We start from the raw sequence: 16,351 nt of genomic DNA, 5'->3' as shown, positions 1-16,351 counted from the left end.
CAGCCAATTGTACACCCACACGGCGCTCATCGGTCACTACATTGTATGTTCTAACAAAAATAAAGATACTCTGTATCGCCTTAAGAGGATATTGGAGCAAGTGCTGTTAGCAAGCATCTATTTAGGCTGGCACTCTATACGATGGGGTGGATGGCCTATGCCACGCCTGGCCACCTTTGTCTCCCTAGTGCTTATATTTTCACACCGCATCAGGTACTTATTTATAGCCGCGTTTGCTTCGGGGAGACCCAGCACTGGTTCAGTTATTCACCACAGTTATTGGTCGTGAGCTGGAATCGAACCCGGGTCACTAGATTCGTAGTCCAATGCGCTAACCTCTACACCACCGCTCCCCACCCCATGTTATAACTAGTGCCTCGAACTGCAAACCTTTTCACCACTCAGTCGTGCTGCCACCCCATCAAGAGGTGTTGGTTGTGTTTTTACCGACAGTGTGACCCTTGTTATTCCGAGTTTCTGCACTGCCACAACGTGTCCTTCTAAAAATGATGGATGCTACCATTAAAGTTGCTTTAATAATTCTGCTAATGATTCTGGTCAAGCTCACACAGTGATTATTGTTTTTGGCCACAAGGCACATTTGTACATACTTTTGGTCCGAATGCTTCTTATACACCCGTAGACACACACGTATACATCGCTTGTATGGAAATGAACATAACATGTGCGTGTGGTTATTTTTTTTGATGCCTGCATAATTTGAATCATACTCCTGCATGTGCCACGAGAGACTGGGAAACTCATCGCATTCAAATCTGACAATGTGCTTCCTTTGGTTGGGGCTTGGGCATTTGTTGTTCTGCTTGGGTCAGCGTGACTTGAATGCCAGGCCTCTCCAAGTTATCTGCGTTGCCTTGGTTTCTGTAAACCATTTAAAGTATAATATATCCCGACAACCGGGCAGCTATCCAACATTTTATTCCCTTATAATGCCTAATGCATTTCCTGCGCAGGTTATGTCCAGACCAGGAGTGATGTTTGCTCAAAATTGTTCACATATTCAGATGAGCCCCTGTCTGTGATTCTGCTCAAAGGGGCATTTGAATTAACCACAAACCAGCTTCTCCTCTCCAGTGGAACACTTCCCCCACCCTGGACCCATCGGTGACATTCGTTTTATTTCGATATGTCTGTCCCAGCGCGTCGTTTTTACTTTCTCGTGCAGGCTCATGCTATTCAGCTGATAGTGCGTGCTTTATTGCCCACAGCTGCATGCCAATACCTGCTTGCCTATGCTTTGTTTACATTTTTATGAACAGGTTTCTCTCAATTTATGCGAATTCGGTTTTGTACGATTGCACGCGGTATATACAGCTAACCTATTTCTACCCAGAATTCGCGATATGTGCTTTGAATTCACTCATTTGGGCGGGATATGTGGTCGGACGTGGGACAACATTGCGTGTAATGTGTGTGCTACTCTGCAGATAGCTGCCTCGTACTGAGTGAGCATTGTGGGTTGGGTGACCGTTGGGTCCATGCTACACCTACGCTTTGTGCGCCTTTTTCTTGGAACGTATCTACCACATAAAGTGAGGGAAACCTATACAGTCCTTTTGTCAATTCACTGCTGGATGAGGGCCTCCCTATTCTGTGTGGGCCATGGGAGCTCTTTGAAGTTACAGAGAGTACAGAGAAAATCTGGTTGTGCACACTGATATTATACATGCAATGGCTACGCATACTGTCCGCTTTAGCCTATACTTTATATGTGTAGTGGAGTCCAACCACGCCGAGACGAGGAATACTGTACACTCACACCAGTGTAGGTGCCCCTCTTCACTTGGACCTGGGATAACGATATACGTCGGGCCTTACTTCGGCTACCCCTAGGCTCTCTCACCCCCCGTCTGCCCGGGGCGGGGGATCAGCCAACATGGCCCTTCGACGAGGAGAGAGAGACCTCTTCCAGCCGATCCTTACCCTGGCTCCCCACGACGACCACGTGTCCGTCACGTGGCCGCCCTTAAGAACCCTCTCGGCAGCTCCTCCCCCCAGCTCGGCCCCACCCACTTTCCCGAAAGTGCTTTCCCAAAGGCCCCCCCCCCACGCTCATCCCTCATTGGCTACTCACAGTACTCCTCTACATATGTACCCGCTCAATAGCAGTAATAAACCTCTGTACATGTACACTCATGTTTGAAATCCACTGCTGGATGAGAGCCTCGCTATACCTTGTGGCTCATGCGGTTATTCAACCATACTTTACTAAGCTGGTTGGCGTGTGTTGATGAAGGCGAGGTGGCATAGACGTTGGAGCATAGGTACAGTACAAAGAGTACTGTTGTTTTTTTCCGCCACTGCTCTCTGCTGACAGTATAGCCCCACACAAGAAATACGGTGGTTGCCCATCCAAGCACTCTCCAGACGCAAACGCGCTTAGCTAGTGCAACTCCGGGTGAGTTGGTAAGGGGCATCGAGTGTTGTGCCAACGCTGGCCATTTACCCCTTGCCCGCTCGCACCCACACGCTCATTCACCTTACGCCAGCGTTTCGCACCAAGCGTGGATTCCGCGCCCGCCATCGGCGCCATCCCCCTAACCTAACCCTAACCCTTACCTAACCCTTACCTAACCCTAACCTAACCCTATCCCAACCCTAACCTAACCTAATGCTAACCTAACCCTAACCTAACCCTAACCGAACCCTGACCTAATCCTCACTTAACCCTAACCTAACGTAGCCCGAAACCTAACCCAACCCTAGCCTAAGCTTAACCTAACTCTAACCTAACTCTAACCTAACCCTAACCATTACCCTAATCCTAACCCGAACCGAACTCTTTTTAGTCGGGCACTGCGCGATATCTTCTTGCGGTGACTTGACGCCTTGTGACGTTCCTCTTGACGCGTTGTGATGCTCCACTTGACACGAAGCCGCCACTGGCTGAGAGTGCTCCGTGAAAGCGGCACGCTGTCCCAGTAAGGTGGTCGCAAGATGTGGCTTTGGAGGAAAGCAACTGGGGACTTGTGTTATTTTATATTACAATAGGCCACACTCTTACCAACACTTGCATGGAGTGCCTTATAAAATTGGCCCCTGGTGGATTTTTTTGAACAGGCACTGTGAACTTATAATGAAACCGTACAATATCTTGTGAGACAGTGGCCCCTTTCTTCCGTTCTGCATTTATCACCTTTAAAAAAAAATAAACAATGCCTTCAGCAGCATCCTGTGTTTCTGACAAAGGACACGCTGCTCTAATTGCACATTACATTGTTGCGATGTGTGTGGAGTGGCCACCAGGCCCCCCGTTTCGAGTGTTACATTGTGCCGACTTTTGATTCACCATCAGTGCACTCTCCACGAAGTGTAAAACACTTCAATTGACGCGTGAAGTTTGTACGCGAGGCAGTGTTTCCGTAGTGCCATGCGAAGGCCGTCTCAACTTAAAGATTAAGAAAGATAAAAAAGGACTGCGCTATAAATATTTATATCCCAAGCACATCACAAATGCAGTGCGTGTTTTCCCTGGTGTTTGTGTAATTGACTATTTTCATTATGTCACAGTTAAGGAGTATTGCATAGACGTCGGATATATTATTCACATACGCACATACCAATTATCTTGCCGCCCCTGCTCACCCTATATATATATTTGTAGTTGAACAAGATTAAAATGTCATCTCCTGAACGGATGAAGTGAAAATCTAAAATATTGAGCGACGGGACGGTGGTTAGCATGCTGTGCTGTGAACCCAGTGACCCAAGTTTTATTCCTGGTGACGGCTAACATCAGTGGAGAGGGACATAAGAACTGCCCCCTGCTACCCACCCCTTGGAAGCCCTATGGAACAGAGTGGTGAAGTATGGTACACACAATGCTCATGATCCACATGGCTTTGGTGGGGGGGGGGAGGGCCTTTATCTGACGGCGGATTGAGACTGGCTTTTATTTTTGTTGGTTTAATACCTGGGCATGATTACCTGCCGGACAGTTGCAGCAGTATAGACCTGGAGCGGCTCGCAAATCGGAAGGCTGCGAGTTCAAATCCTGGCCGCCACGAGGTGGCTCATCACATCATCCCTTTGGGGTGGGGGGGGGGGTCAATAAAATGAGCAGCGTTTTTGGGCGAAGTCAACAGTAGGTCGTCCTATGTATAGACCACCCCCGCCCCGCCATAGGAATGTGGAATTCACACACCACCGTGCTTAGGGCTGTAAACAGGGAGAGGGGGGGGGGGGTGCTCGTTCGCGCCAGAAATAACAGAAATAACTCTTGGACTCGCTGGCCTGGACAGCGGAGGAGGCCGCCGGGGGCGGCGAGCGCAGTAAACGGATGTTTTCCAAGAAACCGCTTTCTTGGTGAGGCACACGGCAGGTCATCGAGATGCACGGTGGCAGCGCGGCGGTCTGCGGTCTGCCGTGTCGTCGCCGCCGCGCCCGCTGCGAGGGACAGAGTCCACCCGGGCCCTGTAGGCAGGGGCAAGGTGTTGGAAGGCCAAGGTGTTTGTCAGAGGCGTTTATATTGCCAGGCCATTATTAGGACTCTGCGGGGAGTGTAAAGGGAAAGGTTGTTTGTGCGTTTTGCAGGGGGGATAGGGAGGGGGAGAGAGGGTGGCGGTTGTGTGCACTGGACAAGAGACCCGCACGCCCCTCTTGGACACGTTTACCCATAGCGAGTGGGGAAATCATTCGGGCCAAGCAGAGGGCTAAATGCGCTTGAACAATTTCCTTTGGTTGATCCGTCACTGGTGACGTATCGTCCTGTGTGATCGGCATCGTGGGAGGCATGAGGGGGTGGTGTGGCTGGTCGTTGTTCTGCATGCAGTGGGGTTGATTGAGGGTGGCTTCGGGAGAGGACAAAAAAAACAATGTTAATGATTACCTGGTAAAGAGATCATTAGGGCCTCGAATTTCCACAAGATGTCAATCATTGTCGAAGTTCGCAAACAGCAAAAAATACCAGAAATAACCAGGAACCCAGATGCCTTTCAGTATGCAAACCGACGTGAAAAAAATGCCACTTTTCCAATGCAGTGTTTTACAGATTCTAAAGAACATAGACATCCGTTTGTTGTTCTAATGATGAATTTGCTTATCTCTGCAACATTTTGTACGAAAGATTCTGTATTTTTCTATAGAGATACCTGTGGAAATAAAAAAGCAGCTTATTCCTGACGTTTCATCAGTTATTACGTCCCGCGCCATTCACTCTGTTAAGAAAATCAAGTGGGCTTGAGCAAGTGGGCTGGGGCATGACACTTCGCGAGCAGGCAAGGCGAAGCCCTGTGATTAGTACCGAAAGGGGTAGACATTCACAGTGGAGATGGAAGGAAGAAATTAGCTTCGTGTGCCGGTGGTAAATCGACTGTTGCATTGCAGGACCGTGAGAGATGGGAATGGGTTGAGGAGGTTTTCAAACTGCATTGGATTGATCATGTTTGACTATGATGACGATTCCTTCACAGTTGTGTTACTGGGAATAATATCTTTCTATCGATTTAATCGCTGCTCCTATAGTACACCTTCAACACATCGCTCATTAGCACTTAGAGAATAGTTTTTGAGTGCGTGCGATTTGGTGGCTGTGTCGTGCAGCTGTAATAGCGCGCTGCGCTATGAAGCCGGCAACCCGAGTTCGATTCCTGCTTACGGCCAACACCAGTGACAATTATCTGAACCGGTCCTGAGCCTCCCCTAGGTCAATTCCGCCTCAAATGAGTACCTGGTGCGGTGTATAAATGTCAGCGCTGAGGAGACATAGGCGGCCGGGCTTGGTGCTGGCCACACCACCCCCTCGTGTGCCGTGTTATCCTTCATTGGTGTTCCCTAATAGCACTCGCCCCAACAGTCTGTTAAAGGTTATATGGGGGGTCTTTGTGTATATTGTTGCCACAGCATCTTCAGATGTTCTTCTGTTTAAATGCTTTACAAATGCAAGTTTTTAAAATTTTTATCGTACCTATTTAAAAAATGTTTCTGCAAAAATGGAATACCTCCATTGTGAAATGATGCCTAAATATTGAAGGCCAAACAGATTTTAGGAACTAATGGCCCATGAGCCTCATTACACGTCTCACTAAAATCATGTACGTATGGTGCGTACGAAGTTAAACATACACACATACAAAACACTGAACAATGGACAATTTAGAGGCCAACCAACCTTCTCAGCTGCATTTTCCTTCCACTAACCACCTCGTAAAAGAAATGCTCGAAAAGACAGACGAATATTGAGTACCATTATGGCTGGGCTTCTATCGATGATGAAAAGGCATTTTATTCGGAGTGCTCAACCATAGAGATCGAGCAACGATATCTTATCTTACATTCGTAGATCGCCTTCACTAACGGCGCTTAATAAAGTAGAAACAACGGTGACAAAATGAAATGATTTAGATGGCAGGGGCATGCAAGGGTTTAACGAATGAGTGACCACGATAGAGGGGTACATTGGGGTCACAACAGGGTAGGGGAGGGGGGACGGGAAGTGGTAGGGGACGGTGAGGGGGGAGGGAAGGGGAATAGAATGGAGTGCTCGACCGTGGAGATCATGGGTGGAAAAAACCCGATTTTTCCAGCGGCAGGCATCGGAGTTTTTAAAAATACATTTAAACCCGATTTCGGGGAATGAAAACCTGGTTTAATGAATACAAAACTCTGATCCAAGGCTTAGGCTGCTTCCTCGTCGGTGCTGCTATCGTACTCGGGGGGGCCGTCGGTAGTCGTAGAATGCGGCGGGCAGGTTGGTCTTGATGAACACGAGGAGCTTCTTCTCCACAATCGTGGGCACTGCCAGCGAGTTCCTTCGCTTGGAATGAATGAAGCCCATCGTTGAGAAGTTGGGAAGTGCGGTTCTGCAATTAGAACCAATTAAACCGGATTTCTCCCAATCTCAGATGATCGGGTTTAATATAAAAAGACAATTAAACCTGATTGTAAAAAACCCGACTGTACCACCCTTGGTGGAGATAGAGCGATTGTGGCATCGCGAGACCGTGCGTTGCAGGATTGCAGTGACATACTACTACTATTTTACGTCTACATTATTACTTTACTAGGTAAGGCCCACGGAGCTATTTAGGGCATTTTTCAGAAGCGACCCGACCACAAATGATACCTCAACGAAGTGGCTCACTGTGTGGAAAATTATAGCAGCAAATACTGTAAACGGATGTTTCTAAATGTGGAGATAAAAACCAGAGGACTCAGAGAAAAATATGCTGTATAACTCCAAATATACAGCAGGCATCGGGGTCGGGATTGAACCCACGACCTCTAGTATACCAGGCGAGGTAGTTAACATCTTGCCACCATGGGGAGGCCTTCTTTACATCCAGCAGTGGATCTATCACCAGCATCATGGCCTGCAGTGAAAAAAATATTACTCGTGCTAAAAACGACACGTTTGTAAATTGCGTTTTGCGGAACTACACTTGAATAACGCGCACCGCGACCCCCCCCCCCCCCCCCCCCCCCGCGTGTCTGCAGTCTTTAGCGCGCCAACTTGGCCTCAGTGGCGCGATGTGCGACGTGTGTGACGTGCCCTAATGCCAACGTCCGCGAATCTCCCTTGCAGGGGAGTCGAGCATGGACTCGGGGAACCTCGGATTGCTGGCCAGCTTCGAAAACTTTGGCCAGGGTGCCAGCAACATGACGTCGCCCTTCTCCATGCTGCCCCATCTGTCCGACCTGGTCAGCTACAGCATCCAGAAGGTCATCGGCTTTGCCAAGAGCATTCCCGGATTCAGGTTAGTTCTACAAAATCACGAGCACATTTGCTATCCGCAAAGGCTATGAGGAAGGCGTTATGTCTGGGAATGGGTTTGAAAAGGTCTTCGTACGGCAGTGGCTTGATGACTTCTGACGAGGATAATGATGATGATTTTTTCACAGTTGTGTTACTGGGAATAATATTTTTCTATCAATTGAATGCTGGTCCGAGAGAAAGTCTGGTTGTCACTGTGCACGTCGACACATCATTAGTGATTATGCACTGTCTTCAGTAGTGTCACAGTAGTAGGGGGCGATGTTGCTGTGTAATCCCAATTGGGTTTTTTTTTCCATTTCGTACTGTGCTCACGCACGTTGATCTGGGCGCGTGAAGCCGACGGGCGCTATCCTAGCGGAATTAAACTTCCACCGCGGGGTATTGTTTTCATTTGGAATGTGCCAGATTAAGAAAATGCAAGTCCAATTGTGAATGTATCAGAATTTTTAGTAGGTTCGACCATTATGCTGGTGCTATCTCGTCAAAAAATGTTTCGTACGGACATCCCCAAATATATACGGAACAGATAGGCTCACGAAAAGTTTTCCCAAAAGCAAAATTCTGCATATCGAGTTGCTGTAGAATGAGGGATGACTGACTGTATGTGAATCGATATCTGTTTTTTGATTAACGATTTTTTTATGTGTTCCTCTGGAATGTGTACATTTTGTGTTTGTGCATTATATATCCATTATCAGTACGTGACTCAGGTTAAAGTAAAACTTTTGGAGGTACTGTTCCTATTTCAACAATTTATTAAGCAAGCTTAAATGCAGCGAAACGGTATGTGCGTCGCTGCCTTGGCTTCGTAACAACGTATATTCCCGTTTATGTACATATTTATTATTTTCTTTTTTGTGATAAAAGAGTTGCACAGCTTTCATACGAACAGCATTACGTAAATGATGTTATATAAATGCGAAGTGGTTTTGCAGGTGCTGCTGTGGTGTGTTATGTGGCTTATCTTTCCCAGTAACCACGAGCAGAAGACATTAACTCCTAAGATCCCTTCTCTAGCTCGCTCTCCCTCTCTCGCTCCCTTTCTCTGTCCGTCTCCCATCCATTTTAATCTTTTTAAGCGGGTGTCTCAAAAATTCGAGTTTTTTTTATCCCTAATGATTATTCAGTGAAACATTCACTTCCAGAACGCACGTGCTCTCTCGCTACCAACAATTCATTTAAATTTTGGCAAAACGGATGGTACATAATTGCAGGCTACAGCCCTTCATGCGACTACAACTTAGCATGATTTCCCCAACGACTGCCTCGTGAATCACTGCCATGCTCCTTTTTTTTCTTCAAATAAACCTCTTACACTTCTACAGTTCATATCAATATTAAGCTGCGTGTCTATCCTCCCTCCCGAGAGAGTGGGGGTCTGCCATAACGGCTGGAGTGAGTAACTTGTGAGAAACACTCTGTTTTGTACAAATGTCATAGGGCCAAAGCAGAGTTGAGCCTGTTGACAGCGCTCGGTTGAGTGACCAGCATTGCGCAAACAAACGGGCTGAGTGGGCATCGTGGGCAGAGTAGAGAGAAGTCGGTGCAGCAACACCCACTGTCGTTTTCGGCGGAGAGCCGAACCGAACTGAGAAGCGGAAACTGAAAAACCGCAAACCGATAACGGAACGCAAGTCAAAGTCGTTTATTCCTCCAGAGCGGTCCGCAACGTGCGGCCAGGAGCGTTGGCGCCACGCGCCCCACCGGTGGGGCCTTCCGCGGAGCTCCATTCACAGTGCCAGAAGGAAAGTCCCTTCATCCTCGGCGCCCGTTGTTTTTTGTTTGACACGCGGCAAGAGAGGGGCGATAGCACAAGCGGTGCCGTGCATCACGAGTCAGGTCCGCGGTGGAGGCGAAGGCTAAATCTGCACGTCCCACACACACGCAGATGTTTTTTTTCTCTCTTTCTATATATTCCACATCGTGGCCGTAGAGCTTTCCGTGGAGGCAAGATTGTCCGGATAAATAATAGCAGCTATCAGATCGCGCCAAAAACACCTTTCTTTAATTCTGGGTAGCATGAAATGAAAGAAACAGCGGGGAAGCTTGTTTGCCGAGACAGAGAGGGGCTTGCAGTTTGTGACCTTGCTGTCTGCACGACAGAGTGCAGCCTGTCTGTGCGCACAGTGCATAACATCCATGCCCTCTGTCGCTTTCTGCCCATTCAAAACACCGTTCTCGTCTGCATTAATTTGCCTTTAAAATCCCGCAAAACTCGCACGGGTCACAGACTTCTCCAAGCGAGAGCCAAAGTCAAGGTGATTTAACTGCTCGAATGAGCATGGCGATACATCTGCGCTCAATCCGTTTACGTTCATGAGCTATTTGACAGACTGAGTCGACTCCCAACCCAGATTCTAACTCTCGCAACCTTCCGATCGCGGAAGCGGTGGGGGGGGGGGGGGGGCACGGGGTCGTTTGCTCTGCTGCTGAAACCACCCGGCCGTATCGAATTGAAGAGCAAGAGCTGCTCCTCATTCAGGCGTAAGCTTGATTTAACAACAAAAAAGGAAAAAGCACCGCCTAAGCCAAGGGGACCTTATCTTGCTCTGCGTAACGTGGAGCGAGATACCCAGGGGAGAGAGGGGGAGGGAGAGAAATCCTCGTTTTGCATTCGTTCTCGGAAAACCTCGGGGATGTCTTTAAAATTTGCCGCGTGTTGGTTTCGACTGAATTGAATGTGCAGCTATGCCGGCTCCGGCATTTGTCAGAACAGTGGGATAATGGTTGCCGGGCGTGGCGTCCCGTGCCCTCCCCTGCCACAGCCTTGTCCTGGGCCGACCTCATTTGAATGCTCACTAAAAACAGAATCAGCCAAGCCATCGCCTGCAGCGGCAACAACAATAATATATAAGATATTTAAAAACTTTTTTTTACAAACCGAGCGTTACAAGCCAGACGTTATCTCGTACAGTGCACGTGGTGTATGTGTCGTGGGAAATGTAGGCGAGACAAGTGAGCTGCTGTCTCGTGCAGAGTGCACTTGAGGTTATGTTATTGCGATGCTATCGAACGTTACTGGGCATGTGGCATCATTTTTATACGTCCGAGGGAATTCACAAAACTCGAACGGGACTAAATTAGGCGGGGCTGTACAAAAAAAGCATGACTGATGATGGTGCAGTGACCACGACTTTACCTCACAGAAAAGTTAGTGCAGTGATGTATCGTATAAATACGGTATTATATATCTATTTTTAAACATAATCAATTTGCCATTAGCACCAAGAACCGAAAGTCATGTTGGAACGATTCTAGCGGCACGGTGTGAGGCGAGTGTTGTGGGCCCTTCTGGGTCACCTGCAGTGCTACTTGACTTTGGGGTCACATTGAAGCCCTCGTGGTTTAAAAGGACATTCCCCTCCCTCCCTCCCTCTACCACCACCCCTGACTGCCTCCCCACGCCATCCTCTTTGAATTGGCGCTAGCTCGCACTGTTGGAATTCCTCTGCAGCGGTGTGTAGAGTGTTCGTTTCCAACTTAATTGGCACAGATGCAGAAACTAGACAACTGCCGCCCTTTAATTGCGTGTGCGAGTGTGTGGTACGTTGTGGGGAGCGGTGGTGTAGCGGTTAGTCCGCTGCGCTACGAACCCGGCAACCCGAGTTCGATTCCCGCTCACGGCCAACACCGGAGACGATTATCTGAATCGGTCCTGGGCCTCCCCTATGTCGACTCGGCCTCAAATGAGTATCTGGTGTGGTGTGTCAACATCGCACCACTTGGCAGACAAAGGCGGTCAGACGTGGTGCTGGCCACCCACCCCCTCGTGTAATGTACCGACCTTCATAGGTTCTACTCACTAACAGCACTTGCCCCAACAGTCTGAACGCTATACAGGCAGTCTTTGTCTTATCAAGTTTACCAGGACAACGCTCAATTATCACAATGCTTGGGTCACCGCCTCTCACCGAGCATTGTGATAGCCACCTCTCTAGAGAGGGGCTCCTTGTCGATGTGGCTGTGATGCAGTGGTTGTCACCGGTGAGTTTAAAGTTCTCAGGCTGAGGTAGGGGGCGATTTATGCTGTGAGCGAGAGCCCTTGACAATGAATGTCCTTCGATTCATTGCTTTATTCATCTACCTTGACGAGGTGGAAAAACCTCTGTCGTGTAGGCTGACGACATCCGCAGGGTTCTGTTGGGAAGACGATGGGCACGTGTGGCTGTGGGTGGATGGGGGAGGCAATGCTTGTTGTAGGAATGTATTCAGTTAGGCACTAGGTTCAGTTATTTTTAAACGTTAGTCATGTTTGCCTCCACATGCGTACTCCTTGTGTTTAAATAAACAAACAAGGCGCTGTCAAAATTCTGCTCGCTTTTCAACATTCCTCCTCAGGCTTGCTGAAATTTTTAAATAAATTGGCGCATTTGTCCATCGCATGACAAACTTGATTTGATTGGGCGCTGTCGGATAAGGGTAGGTTATAGTTAAAACATTTACATGACACCTAAACGATCTAACCCTGGGGAACTTTAATTGTGAATCACAGTTACTGCAACCTCTTGTAGTGAATTCACTGGAACCGTTATTCCTTTATAAGGTGTGGCCTTGACTGCTTGCGGATGCGTGGCATACAACCTGCCAGCCAGCCAGCCAGGTTTACTCGGCTATGCCGGGACAGTCGGCCAGGCTGTTTTGGAGGATGCGAGATGCGGTGGGTCTGAGGGAGGGACAGCACTAATAGACATCGCTCGCCGTCACTTGGGAAATCACGACAGGTTACGGGAATCCAGGTTGGTGTTGTCGTGTAGAAACGGTCCGTCGCTTTATCCAGTCGTCGGAAATGGTGGATGTAGGCGGGGTGGGCGAATATCCACAGCCAAACGTTTTAGAAGCAAGAAAACCCGCTGTGCAGTTTGAATTCACTTTTTAAAAAAGGCAGGTTCCGGAGCACCGCAGGAAACGCGAGGTAAAACTTGTGGTTTAATTCCTGGCGGTCACAAATAAGAGAGTAATGTTTTAATAGATGAATGCAGTGCGACTGATCCACGTGTCAGAGCAGGCAATATACATGTAAAAAACGTGGATATGCAAGGATATAATTAATAATAATTTTAGTTGTATAGAGCGTATTATATATGCTAATTGCTTCTGCCAACACTGTCCGATAATTATATACATAATCACGTGCACGGTTAAAACGTTTATAGCAATTATTGAGTGTGAAACCCTCGGAAAAAAAATGAATTAAACAAATCACAAACTCAGGCACTGAAAAGTACGCAAAGAAGTATGGTGCAGTGCACCTTTGGCAATACTTTGAGAGATTAAAAGTGGAATACGCGGATTCCAGAAGAGGCTAGAAACATTTTGGTCACTATAAAAAAAACGTAAGCTTTTTTGGCCAAGACACGTCTCGAGCCAGGCTGATGGCTGGCGGTTGAGAATAACGCCGGAGTGGCTGCCAAAGGAGGAGGGCTTCGTCCACCAATAGAGATGGAGCGATGACAGTGGCGCAGGTGCTCGGTGTATGTCACTTTGTGATAATGGCCGTCACCGCCCGCTGGACGCTCACGGTTTTACCAACCCGAGAAATATCCCCGTCAGGCCGGATGGGAAGTGGAGACTGTTTTTTTGGGGGGGTTAGGGGTAGGTGGGGGGCGGAGGGGGCACTACGCACCACCCACAACTTCCCCTCCCGGTCGACGTGACATCGCAGGACAGTGAGGGACGGTGATTGCATGGGGTGGGCGAGGGCGGCCTTCGTCCAGGAGTGGATAGATCACCGCTGATGACGGTGACTCGCAACAGCTCGCACGCTTTCAGTTCCAAGCGTACGTAAAAAAAAAGTGGAAATTAATGAAAACAACACCATTTCCCCTGCTGACCAACCGACCAACTCGACGCTGTTTACCAGTGTTTATGAAATCCATTTAAAACCCCGTCGCCATCTTACGAGTCGGAGGCTGCCAGAGGCTGTGCGCGGAGCAAACTCAAGAATGCTGCATGTCATCTTCACATCGTAGCATGCTCTGACATATTTGGCACGCAACGAAGCTAACGCTTCCTGTTGTGTATATCCTTGATGTCAAAATATTACCATCGTTTTGTGTCTCCAGCCAGCATGTTTCTGGCGAATTGGTTTTCTCATTAGCTACAGAGGACGCTTTGATTTTTCTCATTAGAATGCTGATGCCATATTTCACCATCTCTGAAAAAGGACGGACGCTCCATTTCATCCTGGAAAATATTTGCCCGAGCTGTGCAACGCGTTTCTTTGGAGAGACGGCTAAAAGAAATAAAACAGATTAATTTTCGAACAAACACAAAAAACAGTGAAAAAACGGCCAGTCTCTGCATACCTCTTGAACCAAATCTCAAGCTAGTGATTTTGGGGAAAAAACATGGCCTTGTGTTCCTGCAGCTTAAGGCAAGCATAAACATGTGGTGTAGCATGCAGTCATTGCCCAAGCACCAGTCCGAATAGCAGCAGCAGCAAGCTCTGATGAGAGTGTCCATGGGGTTTGGCTTTCAGTGGAGGAGGGCATGTTTTGATAGTGGTGCTGCGTTTTAAAAAAAATCTATCCTGGGTACACCACTGGGTTTGCTTGAATGGCGATGAAACGAAGCGAGAGCGTGGCGCTACGGTGGCGAATTAATGTTGTTAATAAAGTTCGCAAAGACGCTTCGGTGCGGTCATATAAATATAAATGCGCTCTAAAGGACACGGACGGGGGCGGTGAAAGGGAGTAGCGTTATGTAACGTTAGACACACACAACTCTAAATTGAGAAATATAAATTCTGCGCGCGTGTCTGCACGCGCTTGATGTATCTTCTGGCGCAGCAATGCTCGCGCGCGTACAAGAGTTTCCTCATTTTCAGTTATTTCCCCGCGTATATCAATGGCCGGGCGGGCCAACTGTCAAACAATGCATTTTTTTGCATTGCGGCCTCGTGCAAAGCGTTGCAGTGATTTTCAAAAGAATATGCAAGGGGGTTGCAGATTATACCAGAGAGAAAAAAATATTGAGGAGTGGGGAGAGATTTGCGGCCGCCTTGGGTAAAGCAAATGGGGGGGGGGTGGGTATTTTGGGAGGGGGGGGGTTGTTGGGGGGGGGGTATTTTGGGGGGGGGCGGGTGGGGTGGTGGGGGGGGGGTGAACCACGACGTTGACTGAGACGTCTTGTTACGAGTGATTTCGGAACACGAAGCTTGCATTGACAGAATTATTACAGTACCGTGTATTTGGATCTGGTTGTTGGCTTTGGGATGGGTGCCTCGAGTCTCTGTATGTCGTGACTGCCACCTGCTGGTGCCTGGTCGAATGGCAGCGTCAACCCAATGGCAGCATCGGTGAGGTTGAAATGCACCTGTGTACGTGCGAGGTGAGCGGCGTGCAACGGTGGTGACGCAAGCCCCGTGTGAAGTCGACAAAACGGGGGTGGGGGGGGGGTTGCTCTGTCAGTAAATTAAATTAACGATTCGCACGATAACTGTGAAGGTTTCGTTAATTGCTCGCAATGTGTTAATTACATATTTTGATGCTGCGTTGGTATTGTTGCACGAGCACAGTAAACAAAACACGGGTCTCCCACTAGAGGATATTTTGGCCTACTCTTCCAGGGTGGCCGGACATCTCGGATGAGATGGGTGTAGCCACGTGTTACCCCGCCGCACGCGGCCTGCCGATCGGCTGACCTTGGCGAGCCCGTTGATACCGCTGGGCGTGCACAGGGGCGCTGGGGTTCCATTGCCGAAAGCTGCCCTCGTGTTCCAACTCGGCGCGCGAAGGCGGCCGAACCGAACGTGCGACCCGTGGGTCCCCGACCGTGGTTACCGTGCCATCTTTCCCGAAGCACGCCTTCTTTGCCGTCGCCATCGTCGTCGTACGGCCGATGTTGATTGAGAGCATCGGCGATAATTTTACGCCCGAGTCGGTTGAGTTGCGTAATTGCGTCAGGAGTAGCGGGAAGTGGTGAATTGTCCCTGCCGCGACGATGCCTCCTCCTTTGTAATTTGTGAATCGGGCTCCGGGTCGTTCTGGTGGGGACCGACGGTCGCACACCCGGCACGTCGCCACCAGCCAGGTTCACGTGATACGAGAGGTCCTCGTTTTCCTTTGTCTGGTCACTGTTGCGGCCAATAATGGGGTGGTGTCAATGTGCAGAGAACTGAACACGGAGGACCAGATCGTGTTGCTCAAGTCCAGCGTCATCGAGATCGTCATGCTGCGGTCCAACGAGTCCTTCTCCTCGGAGGACAACTCCTGGGTGTGCGGCAGCGAAGAGTTCAAGTACAGCATCAACGACGTCACCCAGGGTTCGTCCGCTTACCCCCGACCCCCACCCTCACCCCCCACCAGCTGTGATGGTGGACTCCCGTTCTCTTTATTCCGTCCCTAGCTTAATCGGATCGATAAAACCGTGTGGCGACGTCAACCCCCTACCTTCTCAATACCAGAACTATATTAGCTCCTCTATTAAACCTTCAATCGCGCTCGTTGTTGTTGTTGTGGGCTTTGCATTGTGGCCTTTGGCCCCGTGTGCTTTGCAACTGGGATCAACGAGACGCAAGATGTCTGGCGGTGTTTAGAGTGACACGAGCGTAGGCCAAACGCAGTGGGCGTGATCCTGTGCAGGAACCGTTTCGAATTGAGGCTTGTTTAACGGGCA

At 48.9% G+C, this 16,351-nt stretch overlaps 1 protein-coding gene across 1 annotated transcript in view; it reads left to right on the top strand.

The window, feature by feature from the left end:
- Positions 1-16,351, top strand: part of LOC133344769 (vitamin D3 receptor-like) — an 86,480-nt gene that overhangs the window by 55,614 nt on the left and 14,515 nt on the right. The window contains exons 6-7 of the mRNA XM_061554910.1: positions 7,544-7,715; positions 15,847-15,998. Of these exons, the coding sequence (XP_061410894.1) occupies positions 7,544-7,715; positions 15,847-15,998 (324 nt within the window). The remainder of the gene's footprint in view (positions 1-7,543; positions 7,716-15,846; positions 15,999-16,351) is intronic.

Source organism: Lethenteron reissneri, chromosome 20 (genome assembly GCF_015708825.2).
Source record: "Lethenteron reissneri isolate LAM-NWPU_2019-01 chromosome 20, ASM1570882v1, whole genome shotgun sequence".
NCBI classification, from domain to species: Eukaryota; Metazoa; Chordata; class Hyperoartia; order Petromyzontiformes; family Petromyzontidae; genus Lethenteron; species Lethenteron reissneri.
Note: the sequence above shows the minus strand (reverse complement) of the source record. Positions and strands in the feature narration are given on the sequence as shown.